General features: G+C 45.3%; 1 protein-coding gene across 1 annotated transcript in view; it reads right to left on the bottom strand.

Moving 5' to 3' along the window:
- The window catches only part of LOC138579901 (piezo-type mechanosensitive ion channel component 2-like), a 2,232,767-nt gene that overhangs the window by 1,808,828 nt on the left and 405,416 nt on the right, over positions 1–18,523 (bottom strand). Inside the window, exon 10 of the mRNA XM_069650129.1 lies at positions 8,998–9,110. Coding sequence (XP_069506230.1) covers positions 8,998–9,110 — 113 coding nt within the window. The remainder of the gene's footprint in view (positions 1–8,997; positions 9,111–18,523) is intronic.

The raw sequence follows: 18,523 nt of genomic DNA, 5'->3' as shown, positions 1-18,523 counted from the left end.
CTTGGTCTCATTCCCTCCAGGGAAGTGTCCTGATTGACTTTTTGGGAGAATTAACAGCATTTTTGGGGGCCTCTCACTTTCAGTACATAGGGAACATGGAGAGGCGAGTTTTGGTAACAGTAGAATGATGCATGCTAAAAGTAATTTGTTTACGTTTTGTCTTGATATGATATGATAGGTTATTTATAACGCACTTAATACCCAGAGGTTTCTAAGCGCGGAACCTAGGATCAAACCTGTGTTGCTCCGTGTCGTCTTGCTTCCAAGGCGAGCACTTTGCTGCTGAGCTATCCTCCCGAGACATGGGATTCCATGCTGTAGACTCCAGCATACATTCTCAATACAAATTTGAAAGCGAGTGAACCAGGAGCTGGATATTTATTATTTTACCCCTTCCCCTTTCTCTTAACCCCTTAAGTGCCAAGGGCGAAGTATCTCATCCTTGGGATCACCTCCTTGTTGCCAAGGATGAGATGTCTGGTCCATGGCACTTAAGGGGTTAATGAAACAGAAAACAGTGGAATGCATTGAATGGTGAAAATACCAAAATCACCAAGAAAGGCATTGGCACTGGGGGGGAGGGAACCCATGGCAGTTAAAATGTTAAGCGGTGTGGAGAGTTGTAGCTTGGAATAGTCAGTTGCAAACTACACATTTCTTGGTGGTCTGCGGTGCTCAGAAACCTCTGGGACCTGAAAAAGATATTTGAGTAGCTTCTCTGTCAGGATTAGATGGACAAATAAAGCACCTTTAAGAGACACTTGTTTCTCAACAATGTTGCCCTCTAAACCACTCTCAACCATTCTCATACCTCACAATGTATCTGTTGTTTCAGCGCACAATTCAGCCTGTCCTATTTCAAAAATATAAATTGTATTCAAGTATCAAAAATATTCAATTTAAAAAAAACAATGTTTTTATTGGTTAAAAAACAATTGAACCTTTAATATCTTAAAACAATGGACATAAACACCATGCCTCAAAATAACATATAAAAAAAAATTCCCCAAGGAAAATGATTAATAAAGTTTTAAATGTACAAACCACAAAAATAAGAAAAAAATACAATAAAATGAAAAGTAAAATAATAAGAAGAGTAAAGGAAAAAAAGAGAAAAAAGGACAAAAGAAAAAGGGGATTATAACAATTTAACCATAAAAGTTAATGTCCATATTAAAAACTCAAAAAAAAATGTAGAATTCTAATAACAACAGTGGTTGTGGAGCTGGACAGACAGATGTTCCACACAAATTCAAACTCAGAATTGCTAAACCTAATGGCGTAATTCCTAAGAGCATTTGAACGTAACCCTTGTAACATAGGGCAGTGTAATAACAAATGTTTAAATGTTTCCCGTTGCTCTGCAAAAAAGTAACTGTTTATCAACCAGACAATATCGCAATCTCTTTTGTGTGGATTAAGTTCCATCTAAACCTAAGAAAAAGCTGATGACAAAAAAGGCTCCAACGTTCCCAGTTTTTTGTGGTTGTCCTGCAGATGACTCATTGAGGCATACTGATGGAATTCCTCCATTGTGTGGATCGAATCTAAGTCATAAAGCGCCTGTTTAACCCTACACGGATTACCAATCAATTCAGCTAAATCACAGCCGCATTTGGACATCAAATCAATACATAACTACGCCAATCCTCCCAATGTCGACGAACAAGCACTTTTCCTGACAGGTGACATTAACATTTTCAAACAATGTATTTTTGTTTGGTACAAGTATTTTCCGATAAAATAAGAGATATCTCCAATGCGCCCTAGCCTTCAGAGAGACAAGACCTGGTTCATAACACATTACTGCACGCGGGACTGAGTCAGAGGTGTGAAGGACTCTCCTCCAAATCAAGGCCTCTAAAACTGACAAATTGTCAACTATTGGTAGGTCATACACTTCAATCCCATACAGTATACACAAAAACATCTACCTCTCATACAATTTTTAAACGTTCTTAAAATCAGAAGCTAGTGTATACACACCTAATGCAGTCTACACTAAAAACGTGCATTCATGCTTAAATTGTGGGGTTACTAACGTGCGCCATCATCCCACCAATTCATTTAACTAATTTCTTGGCACATTGTTTAACTTAAGGACACAAAGCACTGGTCTAGACATTCCTTTGCCGGATTAATACAATAGTTTGGCCATTCTCTTCGTTGTTCAAACTCTTACAAACTTAATTTGTTCAAACCTGTTTTTGCAAAGCAAACCGGGTCCAGAAAACTCCCCAGCCAAGTGTTGACATGTTTTTTGTTTGAATTACATTGCACTATCGATCGGAAAAGGTCTGAGACTATATAGACCGAGGCTGAGGAGTTATCTGGCCCCGGTTAGCTTTTCAAAAACATGTTTGGCCAAATGAGGTTTGTAACAGTTTGAACAACGAAGAGAATGGCCAAACTAATGCATTAATCTGGCAAAGGAAAGCCAAGACCAGTGCTTTATGTCTTTAAGTTAAAATAATGTGCAAGGTAATTGGTAAAATGAATTTGTGGAATGATTGCGCACTTTACTAACCCCACCACTTAAGCATTAATAATTTTAGTGTGGACTGCATTAGGTGTGCATACACCAGCATCTGTTTTTAAGAACGTTTAAACATTGTATAAGAGATAGATGCTTTGCATATTTTTGAGACTTGAACACAATCTATACTTTTGGAATACGACAGGCTGAATTGTGTTCCGAACCAATAGATGAATTGCGAGGTATGAGAATGGTTGAGAGTGGATTAGAGGGGCAACATTGTTGAGAAACGAGTGTCTTTTATAGGTGCTTTATTTGTGCAAGTTATTTACGCCTGGTAGAAAAGAGACATTTAACCGGCCCGCATCTGTATTGATGAGGACGAGATGGAGCCAGCATTCTCCCCCTGGTGTGTAACACACCACTTATCCTGGGGGCCGGTGATGCTTCTTCCACAATGCTCAGGGTTCACCCCCCTTGGTCTCCCTGATTAATCCTCCTCTGGCTTTTTAGCCTGGATCTGAATGTCTCATCACACATCCTCAGCCAGCTTCTCGTGTCTTCCTATTATCACAGGCTATGACTTTCCCTCTTCCTTCTACTCTGTCTTGCATGCTCACCTACAATTACGACTTCTGTGGAGCACCTTCCCCTCTGAATGTTCCCAAATACTACTCACTTTCTGATGCAACCTCCTTCTTGTTTCTACCTCCTTCACCTCTTGATGTTATCACCTCAACCTCTTCTGTTCCAACTCAACTTGTTGATGTTAGCCCAACCTCCTCCTCTGTACAAACTTCATCGCCTGATATTACTACCTACCTCTATCTCCTCTATACCACCCTCATCTCTTAGATCTTCTACCTTCTCATCCTCTATACAACTGTATGTTATCACTTCCTTCTCCTTTTACTTCTCCCATTCTAGTCTCCAGGATCTCCTGAACTCTCCTCTATCACTCCAACTCTACATCCACCTGCCACAACCACCTCTAAAAAAAACACAATGGCTGTCTGTGGTTTTGGGGTTTCACTGTGCTTTCACTCATCTACTTGGGTTTGGTTTTTGGTGAGGGTCTACACTTGTGTCCTGTACTTGGGGTATGGTTGAGATTAGTTGCTGCTCCTAGCTACAACTGACCTAGGTTTGGGTTTAGGAGGTGTAGTAAGCTGTCATATGTCCTGTCCACCATCTTAGATGCCTCTCTCCCCTTCCAACCCCTCCTCGTGCTACCTATGCTGGACCCAGAGCTCTTGCTTCCTCAATGGAAAGCAAAGGAGAACCTTGTCCCTTCGGAACTGACCTGCCGATATGCAGCAACATTAAATATCCCTCCGTCACATGGGAAACCATAAGACATTGAGTAAATCCAACACTACCTAGAGGTCTCAGGCCAATTTCCAACAGCCCCCAGAAATCTATACCCTCTCACTCATGACTTGTGTAGGGGAGGACTGGTCCAGGAGACCCCCCTCGCCTGCGTTTTCTCCCCAGGTGAGGGCAATGGCTCATTGGGCGTCCCCTCATGCCACCCGGGCCCAGGTGGTGGAGGGTTCACCCGCTGGAGACATTGCCCACACGTATTGATTGCCCACATGTATTAAAATTTAGCTAGGCCCAGAAACCATTTTGTCCGGTAAAGATGGTGTGAGCTCAGCGCACTGTAGCGCGGCCCCCACCCTTGGAGAGTCTCAGTCATCCCTGTCGCTGCAGCACCCTGGCAGATCCGCTGCGAGCACGTTCCCACGAACAAGACGGACATGAGCTAGCGTAGTACACTAACATTGTAACAGTTCACCTCCCGTTGTGTATCATCGCTCCCAGCATGACCCGGCCAGCAGGCCTGGGAAATGGAAAGAACAGTAAAATGGTCATCAGATGGCAGACAGTCTTTATATATTAATGTCAAGACCACTCCCAGAGTATGCTTTCTTCCACAAAATCCCTTATATTACAAAAGCCTGTAAAATGTATAAACATAAGAAAGCATGCTTCCATGATATAAGAAATGGCGAGCCCACACCATTGCAGTCGGGTGCTAATAATAAGGAGCGCTCCAGGGATCTGTTTGTTACGTGTATCACTGGGAAACCTACCCTCCATGGTTTTGCGCCATAACCAAGCTAATGCTGCTAGAGTACACGAGAAGACGAATGTAACTATACTATGGACTCATGTGAAGGATGCGCGAGAATGCACTCGTCATGTGTGTATGTCTAAGCCCCTTATGTGCCACCACCGTCACGTACAGTGGCGGGTCATTTTCTATGTACTCCACCAACCCGACTACTACCTCATTTACTGCAAATGTATATGCATGTAACTAAAATACTGTAGCTGTTAAAACATAGTGTACGAATACGGTGGTCGGACTGGGTATAATCAAGACACATCCAGCAAAGTTTAAATGCATGTTTTAAAGTGATTTGAATAAGTATTATAGAGAGTGTTCAAATGTTTGTGATGTCTTTACCTAAAGTCGGCAACACACGAGGGAGATACCTTTGTGAATGCGTGCAAGGCCATTCCCCCTCCCACCCTGCGAAGGCTGCCAAGACATGAGAGCAGAGGCCCGCTCTGCGCTACTCCACCTCCCCCAACCAGACTGGAGCCGCTTCAAAGATTTGTAGCCCCCTCTGCAGCACCCAAGGCCGCGGCCCGCCACCTGCATTATTTACAGCACAGCAGTAAACCTCTGCCTGAACACACGCGCCCCCTCGTAAACCCCACAACCCACCGGGCCATCTTAGACTTATGGCCCTGTGCAATCAGGACACCCAACACTTTGACAACACACAGCGGAACATTCATAACAACTTCTAACAAGGCAGAAAGACCTGTACCGCCCGTCCCAGGCCCTGAAGCTTAGCCCCTCGACCTATGGCCCCGGTCAACAGGACACGGGTAACCATGTCCTGACGTATTACCTCCAGACCCCTCACAAGGTACATTCCTCCTGTGTTGCATTAACCTGTAGTATAACCTATTGGAAGATTTACTAAAGAAGATAATATTGCAATGACTGAATGACTGCGGTGTGCATGGCCTAGGACAAATAAGTCAGGAAAAGACATTCATCTCTGACACTGGCTGCGATGGCACAACAACACCGCCCGGATGAACTCTGCCAACCTACCAGGCCCAGCCCAACCCACGAGGCTGACCAAGTGACGTTCTCCAGCCACGGCCAACCACATCGCAGCAGCATCTATAGTTAGTCATCGCCACCCAATCCCATTGAACTTGTGCCCCCTATAGTGTGTAGGTTCTTATGACATTTTTTGTAAATATATACGCCTGTCTTTGCTATTGTCAGACAGAGCGCTCTCTGAGTTTGCAGAGTTCTTTGCATGCCCAATTCTGATTGATAAACTCCCATTTACGCTCACCCGCACTCTGTCTTGGCCTTATTCCCATTTTGGGAGAGTCCTTCATTGTCTCTCATTGCGGGGAGGATCGTGCTGTTTGGGGACGCTTGCCTTCACTTGGTAACTGAAAATTCTATTTTTTGTGTTTTCCTGCCACCTGTAGGGCATCCACATCACCTAAGCTTGAGTCTAATTTCTCCCGAAATCATTTGAAGCTTTCTAGAAACCCACAAATGCTGCATAATAATGCAAAGCATTTTGACAACAAGGAACAAGGTATCTCAAGAAACGTTGACAGGACTAATGGAATATGTGTGACAAAGCATTTCTCAAGTAAAGAAGTTTGCATAGAACCCTCTCTCAAATGTAATCCTTATTCTTAGACACGTTAGCATCCAGTTACCTCTTATGTCTATTTTATTTCTGCTGCAGTTTGGAAAGCAATTTTATTGAAAGATGTCAACGTGAGAGAGTGTTTTTACTTTAATAGTTAGGATCATATTTCCCTGACAAGTTACCTAAAACATTTCTAACTTTGGAAATTACTAACTTTGGAAAGTAAAGTCTAGTCTTTGTTGACTTTGCTGTGTGCTCTCTAAACATTATTTTGCATTATAAATGTATTTTGCCTTTAATCAATATCTTATTTCTTTTTTCAAATAGTTTAGGGATTCACTTTTTCATAATCTAATTTGGGATGCATGGTGTGAGTAAAAGACTGACCTCCCCATTCAGCCTGCATTGAGTTACGTTCTTGGTTGCTGTGCCGCATAATTCGAAGGACTGAGTTACATTACTGGTTCCTCTTCCGCGTAACCTGGAGGTTTGAGGCATGTGTCCATGTCTGGATCATTACAGTTGTTTATTAGTGAAATTCATAACAAAAAAACTAGTGATAATAATAGTACTAAGAACAACAAAATTCTAACAATACAAATGATTTCTTTACAAACTGCTTGTTTGTCAACTTTTTTCATTTAGCAGTATTGTAAATAACAGATGTTACTTTTTCCCGGTATTACTACAAAATGATGCAATCACTGCGCATCTCAAAATGTCAAATTATAAACACCCCATTTCACTGCCGATATTTTTGGGGGGATGGGTTAAGTTGATAATAAAGGTGGGGAGTTAAAGGGATGGTCTAGTAAAAATTTTTATTTAAAAAATAGATAGGCCACATAAAAAAAAATACTAGCATCCTCCGTTTTAAAACTTCCTATGTAGAATTTTGAGCTATTCAAGCTCAAAATTCGAAAAAGCAAGCACAGGGGCGCAGCCATTTTGTGAAATGGAGGCCCTCCTGTGCTGGCTTTTGCGGCACTAATGAAGGAAAAGCCAGCCAGCTGTAGTAAACAAAGTCTACCGCTGGGTGGCTTTCCCTTCATTAGTGCCGGGACTCGGAGGACGCGGACCGGAGACCAGAGCAGGAAAGCTGCAGTTGAATCTCGGTAAGTGCTATTTATTTTTTTTACAAAAAATAAGCACTAGCTGCGTTTTTTTTTCTAAGTTTTCCGGGCTGGAGGAGCCCGGAAAACTTAGAAATAAAACCGCAGCTTTAAAAACATTGTATTTATGTTTGCGGTCGCTTTTGAAGCGACCGCAAACATAAATACAACGTTATTGTGTTGGAAAACACTGTGGTTTTTCTTTCCAAGTTTCTCAGGCTCCTCCGGCTCAGAGGAGCCTGAGAAACTCGGAAAGAAAAACTGCAGCGTTTTCCAACACAACCGCGTTGTGTCTGCCTGAATCTGCTTTACCATTTGGGGCTCTCGGGCTCCCCACGGGGAGCCCGAGAGCCCCAAATGGGAAAGCAGATTTAGGCAGACAACGCAGCATTTAGCATTTCCCATTTGGGGCTCTCGGGCTCCCCACGGGGAGCCCGAGAGCCCCAAATGGGAAATCAGCTGCAGGTAGAAACACTACGCGGCATGTAAACATAACCGCGTGTGTTTCTGCCTGCTGTGGCTTTCACTTTGGGTCTCCGGTGCTCCTCTGGGAGCACCGGAGAACCAAAGTGATAGCCACAGCAGGCAGAAACACACGCGGTTGTGTTGGAAAACACTGCGGTTTTTCTTTCCGAGTTTCTCAGGCTCCTCCGAGCCAGAGGAGCCTGAGAAACTTGGAAAGAAAAACCGCAGCGTTTTCCAACACAATAACGTTGTATTTATGTTTGCGGTCGCTTCAAAAGCGACCGCAAACATAAATACATTTTTAATGCTGTGGTTTTATTTCTAAGTTTTCCGGGCTCCTCCAGCCCGGAAAACTTAGAAAAAAAACCACAGCTAGTGCTTATTTTTTGTAAAAAAAATAAATAGCACTTACCGAGATTCAGCTGCAGCTTTCCTGCTCTGGTCTCCGGTCCGGGTCCTCCGAGTCTCGGCACTAATGAAGGGAAAGCCACCCAGCAGTAGACTTTGTTTACTACAGCTGGCTGGCTTTTCCTTCATTAGTGCCGCAAAAGCAAAAGCCAGCACAGGAGGGCCTCCATTTCACAAAATGGCTGCGCCCCTGTGCTTGCTTTTTCGAATTTTGAGCTTGAATAGCTCATAATTTTACATAGGAAGTTTTAAAACGGAGGATGCTAGTATTTTTTTTTTTATGTGGCCTATCTATTTTTTTAAATAAAAATTTTTACTAGACCATCCCTTTAAGGAGGGCGCTGAGGGGAGTCACACCCCGCATATATATGCATTGCAATGGGGGTAAAAGAAAAAATAGATTCAATATTTTGGGATGCGCAGTAAAAAATGCACAGTGATCACATATATCTCTTTTCCCCAACACAATGGTACTATTTTTATCGGCATTTGGAGTTTCAGGGCTGATTTATCCCTGATACAATCTAAGATGTGATCAGAAAATATGCTTCTATGAAAGTTTGACGTTTCTTTTTCGCCAAATGCTCTGCTTTTTTTTAACACAAACAGCATGGGGGGGTGACCCCCTCACACTCTATTCCACTCCCCATCCCTCTCTGTACTATATACCTTACTCAAATGTACCATCTGCAAGTTTGTGGCAAAAAGAGAATGGAAATATATTCTGCGGAAATGTACCCAATGAAATTGCCATTCGGTAAAAATGGGGAATACAGGAAATATGAGATTATATAGCTGTTTGCGTACAAGAAATAGAAATGCTGTATCCTACCATCATCACAATCAGGGCGCTAACGTAACTTTGTCTCATAATGAATTGGCCCAAGGCTGCCAACCCGCCTGGTTGGTTCTCCTGCTTTGGTACTTCTTCCAGTTCATCATCCTCTAGGAGAAACAGCATTCGTTTTAATGGGCACTAAGGAGCAGTAGCAATGTTCAGACAAGTATAACATTTGAATATTTCATACTTTCAAAAGTTGGCAATAAGAAGTGGCTTAAACAACCAGAATAACATTTCCCAAGGTAATCAAGGCAAGACTATTCCCTAAAATAGCCCTTGAGCTTCTATTTTTTAGTTTGAGTACAATGCCAAGAGGCCCATGAGGGTGCACATTGCACTCAAATACTGATAAATTATGGAATGAAAATCAAAGCACAACAGCGGTTAGATGTTTGAGATGGGGAAGATGATGTGGATGGGAATAGTTCCTTACCTGTAACTCCATTTCTCCAGCATTGGTATCTTTCATGGATTCACATGCTTAGAATATCCCCCGTCATCAGGCTGGGAATCCCCGGTACATTATATAGACCCTTTCCCGTAGGAAAACTTTTTCGACGCTTATGCATCCTATCCACCTCGTTTTGTATCATGCGTGCCCGCGCCGTCAGGACGCCTTGATATAAATACAGGACTCGCCCCCGCGCTCCCTCAGATTTCGGCCCCCAAAGTAGTGGGGGAACCAGTTTGCATGCCCAGGGGAGGCAGGCGGGCGCATGTGAATCCATGAAAGATACCAATGCTGGAGAAATGGAGTTACAGGTAAGAAACTATTCCCTTCTCCAGCATTGGATCTTTCATGGATTCACATGCTTAGAATAGATTACATAGCAGTACCATCCCGAAAAGAGGAGGCGTGCATGCAAACTCACATACTTTCCTCACAATGCCCGTTCCCTATGGTCGTGTACCCATCAGCAATTGTTAACATAGAAAACGAACAATATTCAATCATAAGTGCAACAAGATCTAACCCCTCAACCGGGGCTTACCTTATTGGAATAGGTGTCGAAGCACCGCCTGTCCCATCCGAGTATCTTCGGCATGTTGTTGTGACAGGCAGTAATGGCGGGTAAAAGTGTGTGTAGCCGCCCAGGTAGCCGCCATGCAGATGTCCCCCAGAGGGACTCCAGACCACAGCGCCGTCGACGATGCCGCCGCTCTAGTTGAATGAGCTCTTGGGCGTCGCAGAAGAGGCTTCCCAGCCTTGGAATGGCAGTACGAAATGGTAGACGATACCCATCTTGACAGTCCTTGCTTTGAAATGGCTTTGCCTTTAGCACCCAGACCATAGGCCACGAACAATTGCCTCGTTTTCCTGAAAGGTTGCGTGCGATGAAGATAAAACTTGAGAGCCCTCTTCACGTCTAATGTGTGTAACGTGCGCTCCGCTCCCGAGCATGGCTCTGGAAAAAACGTAGGTAAGACGATAGAGGAATGTTTATGGAACACTGAAGGAGCTTTCGGTATGAACTGTGGGTTAGTGGCAAGGACCACCTTGTTCTTAAAAAATCTTAAGTATGGTGGGTCTACCATTAGAGCTTGGATTTCTGAAATACGTCGGGCTGAAGTGATGGCCACCAGAAAGGCCAATTTCCACGACAAAAACTTTAGAGACGACGATGACATTGGTTCAAAAGGAGGTTTCATAAGAGACGCTAACACCAGATTGAGGCTCCACACCGGAGGAAATCTCTTCTCGGGAGGGAAACTCCTGAACAACCCTTTAAGGAAGTGCTTAATCAGGCGGTCGCTGAATAATGGTGCGGAATGTCGTTGACGTGTAAACCTGGAGATGGCGGCCAGTGTACTTTTATCGACGACACCGATAAGCCCTTTTGAGCTAAGAACAGCAAGTATGGAAGGAGCTGTTCCGGCGTAATCGACTGCGGAACCAAACCTGGTTGATCCCCACACCACTGACAGAAACTCCTCCATTTGTACGAGTATGAAGTGTTTGCGGAAGGTGCTCTTGCCGCTTGCAGAATACGACGACACTCCCCCGGAATCGTTAGCTGGCCAAATTCGGCGAAGTCAGGAGCCAGGCCGTCAACTTGAGGCTGTCCGGGTCGTGATGCCAAACGATACCCTCCTGTCGAGACAGAAGGTTGGGGATCTTCCTGAACCTCATAGGCTCCGCCGCCGCTAAGTGCAGCAGGTCTGAAAACCACACCTGTCTGGCCCAATACGGGGCCACCAGAATCACCCGACATGGGTACTTGAGGATCCATTGCAACGTCCTCCGGATAAGAGGAAATGGAGGGAATGCGTACAGGAATTTGTTCGTCCATGGGAAGGAGAACGCATCCCCCAGTGAGCCCTGCTGAGGCCATCTGCTTGCATACTGCGGGCATTTCCTGTTGTCCTTCGTCGCGAACAGATCGATGGAAGGATGTCCCCACTTCTTGAATACATGTTGTAGTTGCTGGTCGTTCAGCACCCATTCATGAACTTCGTTCATTTCCCTGCTGAGGGCATCTGCCTTCACCTTTTCTCACACCTGGCAGGTGGAACGCCAAGATTAGCATGTTGTGTTGCAGGGCCCAATGCCAGATTTTCTGTGCCTCCGTCGACAGGGACCTGGAACGTGTTCCTCCTTGTTTCCTTAAGTAAAACATTGTAGTCGTGTTGTCCGTCATGACACGCACCACAGAGTCTCTCAGTTGAGGAAGAAAAGATTTTAGAGCCCACCGCACTGCTCTCAGTTCTAGCAGGTTGATATGCAGGGAGGACTCTTGTAACGGCCACCGGCCTTGTACCTGTAACGTATCCAGATGAGCTCCCCATCCGCTCAGCGATGCATCCGTCACCACCGTCTTCTGGAACTCCGGTTCCACCAGAGGCATTCCTTTCGTTAGATGAGTAGAAACTCTCCACCAACAGAGTGCTTGTACCAGTTGTTCGTCGATGACCAGTCTGTCGGACCAGCGACCTTGGCTCTGCGCCCAACGGTCCGCTAGAAATTCCTGGCAAGGCCTCATAAACAGACGGCAGTTGTTTATCAACGGAATGCAGGATGACATGGTCCCTAGCAGGGACATGTATTTGCGCACCGACACCCTGGTACCGCATCTCCATTCCGACGCCTTGCTTTGTAGCTTCTGTATTCTTTCGCTGGATGGTCTTACAAGGCTTGTGTGCGTATGAAACTCCGCTCCTAGAAAGAACAAGGTCCTCGAAGGCTCTACGGCCCCCAGACTGGTTTGTGTTTGTTCCATGGACGAGCCTCTGACCAGCCAGTCGTCTAGATAGGGATAGACATGGTGACCGTCCTTCCTTAAATGGGCCGCTATGGGGGCCAAGCACTTGGTGAACGTCCTGGGGGAGGACTTGAGGCCGAACGGGAGGACCTTGAACTGAAAATGCTTTCGCCCGACGACGAACCTTAAATATCTCCTGTGTCGTGGACGTATTGGGATATGGAAATATGCGTCCTGAAGGTCTAGCGACGACAGATAATCCATGGGTTGCACTGACCTGATAACCTCCTGGAGTTTTAGCATTTTGAATAATGAGCTCTTTAGCCCTTTGTTGAGTACCCTCAGGTCGAGAATTGGCCTCCATTTTCCATTTGGCTTCTTGACGACGAAGAACCGGGAATAAACCCCTTGTCCTTCCTGTGCCACAGGAACCTGTTCTACCGCTCCTTTTTGTAGCATAAGCGCCACCTCTTGTCTTAGAACTCGAAGGTGGGGCTGGGCCGAAAACACTGGCGGAAGACTTGGAGGCTTGTTTTTGAATTGCAGCGCATGACCCATGCGAATCGTGTCCAGAACCCATCGATCTGTGGTGATGCATTTCCATTGGTCGATATGATGAGAGACTCGACCCCCCAGGACGTTCCGAAGGCCGTCATTGGTTGCTGGTTTGCTTGTCCTTCGTCGACGAGGGACCCGAGCCGCGTCGTCTGGAGGCTTGATAATCTCTGCCTCTACGTGCCGACTGGGATGCCCGTCTGTAACCTTGTGAGGAGTATGAGGGCCTGTTAAATCCACGGTCCCTAGAGGCTCCAAAGCGGGAGTTTCCGGAAGCACCCCTGAAGGGGCGAAAAGAGCGAAAACTTCTACCTGTCTGGAGGGCGCCAAGAGACCTAGCGGTATCCGTGTCTTCTTTCATCCCCTTCAAGGCTTCATCTACCTTGTCTCCAAACAGATGTTCTCCTTCACATGGCATGTCTAGGACTTTGTACTGGACTTCAGGTCTAAAAGTAGTACATTTGAGCCACGCTTGTCGACGAAGTACTACGCCATGATTGATTTGTTTGAACCCAGACTCTGCTAGGTCCACCGCAATATTAATTGCATGGTTCGAGGCCTCCTCGCCATCCCGTACTAGCAACATGGCTGCTTTTCGATGTTCTTCCGGCAGATGTTGTAGGATAGGGGCTATTTTATGCCACATCTCCCTATCGTAACGTGATACAATCGCCAAGGAGTTGGCTGCTCTTACCGTCGTGGCGCCGACTGAGAGCACCTTTTTCCCAAAGGCGTCCTGCCTCCTTGCCTCGCTTTCTGGTGGGGTTGAACATTTATGCTGTACTCTGGCCTTCCTAGCCGCTGCCGCCGATACCACAGAGTCTGACAGTGGCTGTGATGTTAGACATTTTGGAGTGGACTCCGGAGCTTTAAACTTTTTCTCAATACGCCCCTTAATAGCCGGTTCCGAGAACGGATGACGCATCGTCTTGAGGCCTTCTTGCCATACGTGATCCAGGATTGGGATGGCAAATACCGATTTCCTCCTTTGACCCATGTGATCAAAAAGAAAGCAATCTTTCTTTTGCTCCTCAGGAATTAAGCCGAACTCGGAACACGCTTTTCCCATCATTGCATGGAAGGCTCCCACATCATCCGGAGGAGATGGTTGTGCCTGGCTCCTCGTAGACTCTACCTCTACATCGGAATTCCATGTTGGGTCTCTCGACGGTGACAGGGAGATGTCCGACCCTGAGTCACCTCGTATAGAATCGGACTCCGATAGCTCACCCTCCTCCTGCGCTCGAGGACGATCCTTCACCACCTGGGAGGCCGACGGGCTTTTGGTCGTCGAGCTAGCTGCTTGAGCTTGTTCGTCGACGGAAGGTGCAGAAAATATCGGCGATGAAGTGCCAGGCTGAGGGATCTGCGTATCCAGACGCTGCAGGAGCTTCTGAAGTGTATTAAGCACATCCAGAGACAAAACCGTCTGGGGGGTCAGCAACGTCGAGGATAGAGGGACCACACCCCCACTCGCACTCGTCGTCGACGTATTGGAAGGCCGTAGGCCCAAGTCCTACGGCTGCATAACCATGCCACATTCTCCTTCCACCGACAACCCCGACAAGGCCGTGTCTGGCTGCAGTAGGACCTCAGGGGGGGCCGGGTCACAAACCTCTGGCTGCCAGGCCATAGATTGAGTCACTGTCGACGAAGGAATCCCCACCGCTGCTGCCTGAATAGTAATAGGCATCGTCAGCGACACCGGGGTCGACGAGCAAGTAGCCGGCACCGAGCCTTTAGACTTCGTAGCTGATTTCGTTGCCGACTTCCCTGCTGAAGCGTCTCGACTCACGGAAGACCTAGGACGGTCCCCTGAGGAGGATGTTGATGCCGCTTGCCTCTCCGTCTTAGAGGATGAGGAGGAGGAGGACTTCTTGTGTGATGAGGAAGACCCAGCATGCTCCCCCGTATGCTTGTCCGCAGGGCATTTTTCGACAGGCCGCACCTTCTTCGAGGGAGGTTCCGACTTGCTCCTGGAGGCCGTGGAGCCAACTTCTGATGCCGGATAGGCACCCGCTCCGTCGTTAAGCCAGTCGACCAACCTTCTTTTCCGGTCTTTAAGGGTTTTTTGGGAGAAACCCTGGCATATCTCGCATGTATCCGCCGTGTGGTGCGGGTGGAGACAGTAGATACAATCCATGTGGGCATCACCTTCATAGACTTTTTTGAGTCCACATGTCGCACAAGGACGAAATAAAGCTTTTCCGGACATATTTTTTCCAGAATGTAACGTCGCCGAAGCAAAAATACAACCTAATTTCGATTAGCAGTAACCACGAGGATCCCACTACTTTGAAAGACGGTTGAAATCTGAGGGAGCGCGGGGGCGGGTCCTGTATTTATATCAAGGCGTCCTGACGGCGCGGGCACGCATGATACAAAACGAGGTGGATAGGACGCATAAGCGTCGAAAAAGTTTTCCTACGGGAAAGGGTCTATATAATGTACCGGGGATTCCCAGCCTGACGACGGGGAATATTCTAAGCATGTGAATCCATGAAAGATCCAATGCTGGAGAAAATAAGATTACTTTGTCATGGGATTACAAGGATTAGAATGGAAGGAATTTAAGTTCACCGCAATAGTCCAGCCTTCTGATGCCTACTGCATTGCTCAATGTTTTGCTTGAGTGGAGAGTAGAGCCTGTGAATGCTGAGTAGGTTGAGCTGGGCTGCAATTGCCATAATGATGACGATGAATGAGGAGGGTTGCACATTGATGGGAAAGTGAACACATTATTTCTGAGAAGTGGAGGCAATGGAGAAAACTATTGGATAAGAGATTATGTTTAGTGCAGCAGATGAGGGGAAATAGGTTCTGATGGTTGTCTTCAGTACAGAAAGTGCATGATCTTCTAGTTTCAGGTGATGAATGGGAAGTCAGTGATGCAGGACTCCAAGAAAGTAGTGGGGCTAAGGAGTTAGAGGAACGTGTGGGTGTCATCAATAAAGGGGTAATAGGAGCAGATCAATGGATGCAACATTTCTCTTGAATAGGTGGTGTAAAGAGAGGGAAGTGCTGAGAAAGGGACCAAAGGACATTATGCATGTAAAGTGGGAGTAGCACAGGTATATTTTTGGATATGGAGACTGGGAATTTGAGTAAGTATGTGTCTTTATTTGTTATTTGTCTGCAAAGGCACTTCAATCAACAGGTTTTTAAGTGTGCAGACAATGCAAGAAATCAGAAAGAGGCAAGAAGGCTAAAAAGGAGCGAGACACATCAAAAGTAAATGGATTTTCAATTTTTTTCTGGAAAATGAGCAAATTATAATTTGCACGGATAACTTCAGGAAGAGAGTTCCAGAATATGACATCGCTGCATCTACCAAATGCTCTGGAAAACTTAAAGCAATGAACAAGCATACAGTTGCAAGTAGTAGCTTGTTGGGGAAGAGAAGAAAAACGTCATTTGAAATGTTGCTTAATATATGAAAAAAGCCAAGTCGTACAGTGCTTTGCGGGTCAGAGTGAGCAGCTTAAAATAGATTCTGCTCTTCACAGCTTACCAATGTTGCCTGCACAATACAGGGTGGCTGATAGTCAGGCCAGCAACTAGTACTGAGTTAGTGAGAGGATGAGGTGATGAAGACTGCTTCGTAGAGGGTGGGTACAGAGTGTGTGTGTGTGTGTGTGTGTGTGTGCGTGGGCACACGTGCGTGTATTTGTCTGTGTGACTGTGTAATTGTGATAAGAGAAAACGAAGTTGGAAATGATGATCCTGGCAATCTTTTTGAAGATTGAAGTCTGAGAGGTGTTCTGGTAGGTGGCAAAGTCTGGAGGAATTGGGAGCGGTCTGGAGAGCTTTGTCAGGTATGAATCCAGATCTCCTTGATTGTGTGTATGTGGCAAGTGCATGAATGTTGAATGGTACATGTGGAGGGCTATTGTAGTAATGGTGTCATGTATTTAGTCTTAATAAATAATGTGTGTGTGCACGCGCGCCTGTGTGTACATTTACATATATATGGAATCTTCAGAATCTAATAGGGTGCTGCACCGGGGTGACACATGCCCTGCTTTGGAGTGCCTCATTGTAGGCTACTCCCCCCCTTTCCCCACTGTGGGATTGGGTGTGAGCTTGTTTCTTGCAAACCTGATGACTACAGCTACCAGAAGTCCTTGCAGCAGAATCATCATTGATTGTCAACACCTGCACTTGCTGTGAGCTGCAAGTTAAGACTGCCTCCCTGACGATGTGAAGAGCACAGAAACCGGAAGGAGGAGAACACCAGTGGCTGAGAAGGTTTACTGTGTAGGGAACTGGAGTGCGTCCCTCGCCGCTTTCTTTTTTGTCATATCTCCAGGATTTCTGAAGGGTGGAATCTTCAGAATCTGATATGGTGCTGCACCAGGGTGACACATGCCCTGCTTTGGAGTGCCTCACTGTAGGCTACTCCCCTCCTTTCCCCACTGTGGGATTGGGTGTGAGATTGTTCCTTGCAAACCTGATGACTACAGCTACCAGAAGACCTTGCAGCAGAATCATCATTGACTGTCAACACCTGCACTTGCTGTGAGCTGCAAGTTAATACTGCCTCCCTGACGATGTGAAGAGCACAGAAACCGGTAGGAGAACACCAGTGGCTGAGAAGGTTTACTGTGCAGGGAACTGGACTGGAGTGCGCCCCTCTCTGCTTTCTTTTTTTTAATATATATATATATGACAAAAAGGAAACCAGAGAGGGGCGCACTCCATATATATATATATTTATATATATATATATATATATATATATATATATATATATATATATATATATATATAATAAAATAAAGCAGACCTACCACATGGTGTAGCAGAGAGTTAAAGCAAATGGAAAGAACCATGTGATAGAGATGAACTGAAGATTTTCGGGGAAAAAAGTTGCAATCGCTTGGCCCATTCTGGGATTGGATAGGCTGGAAAAGCATTTTCAGCTTCTTTTAGTGGATGAGAAAATTGCATAATATACTTGATAGAACAATTCTCTGAAATAAGCACCACTAATGTAACAAGGTGTGACATTGGAGGGTGTAAGGTAGACAGGAAAATGTACGTTTGTGCCATTTAATTGAGGATAAGATCTTTTCCATTAGAAAAGAACAAGGCAGTGCTGTTAATGATTAATTAGAGGTCTGAATCGGTTTTTCCTATCATAGGATTCAGGCATTGTTTGACAGTGAAAAAGAGAACTTGGGTGATTGGAAGAGAAGTTTATTTTGTTCAGAAAATTTTGTGATTTCAGATTGAGGATGATGTTTTGCTTGATTTTCTTTGCCTTTTCAAATCTTTGGGTAAGTCAAGTTTCATCCCAATTATTCAATATTGTTGACATGTTGGTCATGCTATGGTGTCCAGGGATTTGGCTGAACTATATTGGTTTGACAGCTAGCCAATGATTTCCAGCTATTTGACCTTATAGAAATCAACAATCTCATCACATCTATCTAATCAGGGAGAAGAGGTTAAGAGGTTAGTTCTGATGTTAGGTAGCAAATGTTGAGGTATTTTAGCTGTCTTTTATCAGAGATTTAATTTGACTGCGACATTGTATTGTAAAGAATACAGAATTAATTAGAAATAACCAGTGATGTGACCAGTCAAATTTCACTTAGACTTCTATGAGGTTTTCCAGAACAATAATCAGATCTGAGATGTTGCCTTTCTTGCAAATTGGCAAGTAGAAGGTTTGTGAATTGTGTGAATGTTGCAGAAAAGGCATACAGTTGTATCCATCTCTATGAAATCGCAATGAAGGTGAAGGGTAGCATGTATCA

Source organism: Ambystoma mexicanum, chromosome 3p (assembly GCF_040938575.1).
Source record: "Ambystoma mexicanum isolate Mex_15411 chromosome 3p, UKY_AmexF1_1, whole genome shotgun sequence".
Lineage (NCBI taxonomy): Eukaryota > Metazoa > Chordata > Amphibia > Caudata > Ambystomatidae > Ambystoma > Ambystoma mexicanum.
This window is presented reverse-complemented; position numbering and strand designations above follow the sequence as displayed.